The sequence below is a fragment of the Pinus tabuliformis genome, chromosome 3_2 (assembly GCF_031772625.1).
Source record: "Pinus tabuliformis cultivar Carrire ecotype Pingquan chromosome 3_2, CPIR1, whole genome shotgun sequence".
Classification (NCBI taxonomy): Eukaryota; Viridiplantae; Streptophyta; class Pinopsida; order Pinales; family Pinaceae; genus Pinus; species Pinus tabuliformis.
The window spans coordinates 772,994,219-772,999,091 of record NC_142302.1 but is presented as its reverse complement, the minus strand read 5'-3'; the positions used below and the strand labels follow the sequence as shown (position 1 = coordinate 772,999,091).

General features: G+C 43.4%; 1 protein-coding gene across 1 annotated transcript; it reads left to right on the top strand.

Moving 5' to 3' along the window:
• The first annotated feature begins 289 nt into the window (after positions 1-289).
• Positions 290-3,640, top strand: LOC149182908 (uncharacterized). Its single transcript, XM_089414719.1, has one exon. It carries the CDS (start codon positions 290-292, stop codon positions 3,638-3,640), a length of 3,351 nt encoding a protein of 1,116 aa, XP_089270845.1.
• The last annotated feature ends 1,233 nt before the right edge of the window (positions 3,641-4,873 follow it).

The following is a 4,873-nucleotide window of genomic DNA, read 5'->3' as shown; positions in this document are numbered from 1 at the left end:
GAAGCCCCTTCCCACATGGAGAAATAGAAGGGTAGGGACCGCTGCTCTGGCCCGTAGACTGGATCGTTTCCTGATGAAAGGCCCGCTGATACAACAGCTTCACTACTATAAACAGCAGGTGGGTAATGGGGGCATATCCGACCACTCCCCAATTATATTGGAGATCCTGGGCACTCATCAGAAGCCAAAAGCGCCATTCAAGTTTAATCATACGTGACTTCAGGACCAGAGCTTCACAAAATTGGTCTCGGACTACTGGAGAACACATCCCATTGACAGGGAACCATTGATGGCTAGAGGTTTTGTTAAAAACCTAACGGAACTTAAACACATTGTGATTAACTGGGCCAAAGATAAGAAGATAAGGGAAGATGTGCAGCTCACGACAGTGGAAGAAGAACTGCAAGCTCTTCTGGACGAGAGAAATTTGGGATTCATAGCACAAGAAGATAAGGCTCGGCTGGTGGAATTGGAAAATCAAAAGAATAACATACTTAAAAGTAGGGAGGAGTCGCTCAGACTGCGCAGTAGAGCTACTTGGCTCAAAGCCGGAGATGAAAATACAAGATTTTTCCACAATTACGCAAAAGGAAGGAAAGTGACGAACACCATTTGGGACCTCCCCCTACCTGAAGGTGGACTGGCGGACACTTTTAACAAACTTTCTCAACTCGGGACTGCACAGTTTAGGGGATTATACAAAAGCCCTGCTGGCACAAATCTGGCTGAAATCATCAATGTGGCCTCTCACTTCCCCAGATTTGTAGAGGAAGAGGATTCTGATGGTCTAACTGCTCCCATCACTATGGAAGAACTGGAAAGTACACTCGAATGGTTTCAGAAGGAGAAAAGCCCTGGGCCGGATGGCTGGACAATAGAGTTCTACACCGCCTTTTTTGAACTTCTGGGAGGAGATATCCTTAAGGTGGTTGAGGAGAGCAGAACTTCGGGCAGTCTTTATAATGCCATCAACTCTACTTTCATCGCCCTCATCCCCAAATCTGATTCCCCTGCCTCCTTTGATGATTTCCGTCCCATATCTCTGTGTAATGTGCTCTATAAGATTATTTCGAAGATCATAGCCAATAGGATCAAGCCTATCCTATCTCGACACATCGCCCCCCAACAATTTGCCTTCCTGGAAGATAGACAGATCCATGAAGCTATTGGTTCTGCCCAAGAAGCGATTCATTCCATCTGGACCAAACACCTCAAGTGTATCCTTCTGAAGATAGACCTCTCCAAGGCCTTTGACCGAGTCAGCTGGCTCTTCATCAAAATGATTCTTATCCATATCGGTTTCCCCCTCGCCCTCATCAATTGGATCATGGCCTACATCACATCTCCCACATTCAGTATCTTGATCAATGGATCTGCTTCACATTTCTTCCACTCCGAAAGAGGGCTGCGACAGGGCTGTCCTCTCTCACCTCTCCTCTTCCTATTGGTCATGGAAGCTCTAAGCCGGCTAATCATCGCAGCTAAAAGGGATGGGTCAATCAGGGGCCTCAAAATCACTGATGAATGCTACCTCACTCACCTATTGTTTGTAGATGATGTCCTAATCTTATTGGATGGCAGCATACAGGACACATCTACTTTCATCCGCATTCTAGGTCTCTTCTCACAAGCAACAGGTATGGAAGTAAATCGGTTGAAATCCACTATCACTCTGGTGGGTACCTCAGCAAACGAAACCCATATGGCAAGGCAGGCATTTCCATACACACCTCAGCCATTGGACAGGGGGCTAAAATATCTCGGATATTGGTTAAAGCCGACATGCCAAAAGATCACAGACTGGGTTTGGCTGATAGCAAAAGTGGAAAAAAGATTAACATGCTGGAGCCACAGATACCTTTCCAGGGCTGGGAGATTAACCCTGATCAAATCAGTTCTTGAAGCAACGCCGGTATTTTGGATGGCACTGGCTTGGATACCTCGAAACATCCTGGCAAAACTACAACAATTATGCAACCGATACTTATGGGCAGGCAACCAGGATAAGCGTATCTTTGCCTGGATAGGCTGGAATAAGATTGCTTTACCAAAGAAATGGGGAGGTTGGGGGTTAAAGGAGCTCCCTATATTTGCCAAAGCCCTGGCAGGGAAAATGGGCTGGGCCCTTCTGACGTCCCAAAGCTTATGGACCAGACTCACCTACCACAAATATATCTGGCCACTTAGCATCATCGATTGGGCTAGACTCCCAGCATGGAACAAAACAGGCATTTCATCTATATGGAAGGCCCTCTTACACTCACTGCCATTAATCAGAGATAACTTAGTATGGTGTATCATAGATGGGAATAGGGCAAGGATTGGGCTCGATCCTTGGGCAGGCAATGGTGGGAGACATATACTGCCCCGAGAGCTGGTGGAATACCTCTCAGCTCAAGAAATCAATGTAATGGCACAGATCGCGGATCGTGAACAATCTGATATATTCCACCAGGCATGGAAATCTGCACAACAGCTAAACCTCCCCAGAAGATGGCACCCAACTTGGAGAGCATACAGAGAAGCTCTGCATGAATCGCACATTCAAATTACGGAGGGGCAGGACGAACTCATTTGGAACTTGGCCGAATCCGGCCTTTACACCCCCAAGGCAGGCTACCTTCAGCTGATCTCTTACAAGAAGCCCGACACCACTGCTAGCTGGTGGCAGAATATCTGGAAATTAGATGCATCACCTCGATCAAAGCTCTTCACCTGGTGCATCCTACGGGATAAAATACCCACCGGAGAACATCTCATGAAAAGGGCACAGTATGGTCCTACCTGGTGCGTTCTTTGCAGAGAAGAATCTGAGTCTACAGAACACATTTTTCTGAGATGTCAGGCGACATTGAACCTATGGAAAAACCTCAAGAACTTCACGCAATACTCGGGTGAATGGAATGGAACAGACCTCATAAACGCATGGACTGAATGGGATAAGAGAAACAAAGGTTCAAAAAATATTAATCTTCCCATCATCGTTAACTGGTCTATATGGAAAGCCAGAAACCGGTTAATATTTGAAGAAAAGCCGATACATTGGCCCTTGATGGAGGCTGGTATCATCACCGCCCTGAGTGAGCTACCAGACCCGCCCCCTCCAAAATCTAGACATCCCACCCCTCCTCCTCACATCGACCAATGCATCCCTTGGGCTTTCTTCGACGGAGCTGCAAATTCACAGAGCTGTGGGGGCGGCATAATTATCCATCTATCCGAGCATCACCTTTATAAAATCAAGGCCAGACTGGGAGCCGGAATCAACAACTTCACAGAACTCATCACACTGCGTCATTTACTCCATTTTGCTCTGAGCCACCAATGCAATAGTATCAACATATTCGGGGATTCTCAGATCATCATTAATTGGATCAATGGCACATCCACATGTCACATACACACACTCAGCATAATATTGAATGAAGTTCTCAAACTCAAAGCAGCATTTAACAATATCACTGTTTCACACGTCTACAGGGAACATAACAAAGACGCTGATAAATTATCCAAGGAGGCAGCGATGATGGACAGAGGCATGTGGGAGATCTCTGAGATCAAAGACCAACAGGAGCAAAAAATTTACCATCGTCCTTACATAGACCCGGAATATCCAACCACGGGTCACCATACAGCATAAAAGGAACATGCATGCACATGACAGCAGTATATATACAGCCATTTTTGTAATTTTGTGTTTATTTCCAGCTAGATAGATGCCGAAAAGGCATATTGTAAATAGCAACATACTGAATACCCTGCGAGGTAAATACTTACAGCAATCCAAAACTGATAAATTTTGGAAAAGAACAGATACAACAGATTGACTATGGCATATGCTTCATGCATCTACATATGTAAATTTTCATATTAATGAAATTTACGGATTTTTCCAGTGGAAAAAAAAAAAACTATGCACTTTGGAGTGGAAGAATGCAGGTTCATTTGCTGGCGCAAGGATACGAAGTATGGGAAATCATTGACAAAAGCTTCACACCAACCCAGGATGAACAAGGTAAGAAAAATAGGGTATATGATGCGAAGGCTAAAGATTTTATTATCAGCGGGCTTATCGAATCTTTTTATATTAAGGTACTGAGTTGAAAAACTTCTAAAGAGGTATGGGGCAAGCTTGAAAATATATATGTAGTTGACTCAAAGGTGAAAGAAGTAAAAATTCAAATTTTCAGGGAAAAATTTGAGTAACTCAAAATGAGGGAAGATGAAGGTATTTATTCATACTTTCAACTTGTTGATGAAACAACAAATACATTGAAAGGTTTGGGAGAACCTGTTGAAACGAAAATTGTTGTCCGAAAGATCCTCAGAACCTTGCCAACAATATTTAACCCTAGGGTTTCTGTCTTTGAGGATAGATCGAATCTGACCAATCTCAACATAGATGAATTGCATGGAATTCTTATTGCATATGAAATGAGGATTGAAGAAGAGGATGGCACACCTCACTTATAAACATCATTTGCGGCATCCAAGAAGAATAGTAAGGACAAGCAGACTCCGAAAGAAGAAACTTGCAATTGTAAGGATGAGGAAAAGGAAGAATATGAAGAAGATATCTCAGATAAAGAATTTGCCTATTTCTCATGGAAAATGAGAACAGGTACAAGAAAAATTAAAAGTAAACTTCCATTAATATGTTTTGATTGTGGTGAGGTTGGGCATTTTTCAGCCAAATGTCCTTACAAAAATGAGGTTGTTACGAAAGGAAATAAAAGTCCCGAGAAGTTCAACAAGAAAGGCAAGAAGAAATGGTTTAAGAAAATTTTCTTCTCCAAAGAAGATAGCTCCTCGTCCGAAGAAGACAATGATATTGAAGAAGAACCCAATGGAAGAGTATTTTTTATGGCCAAGC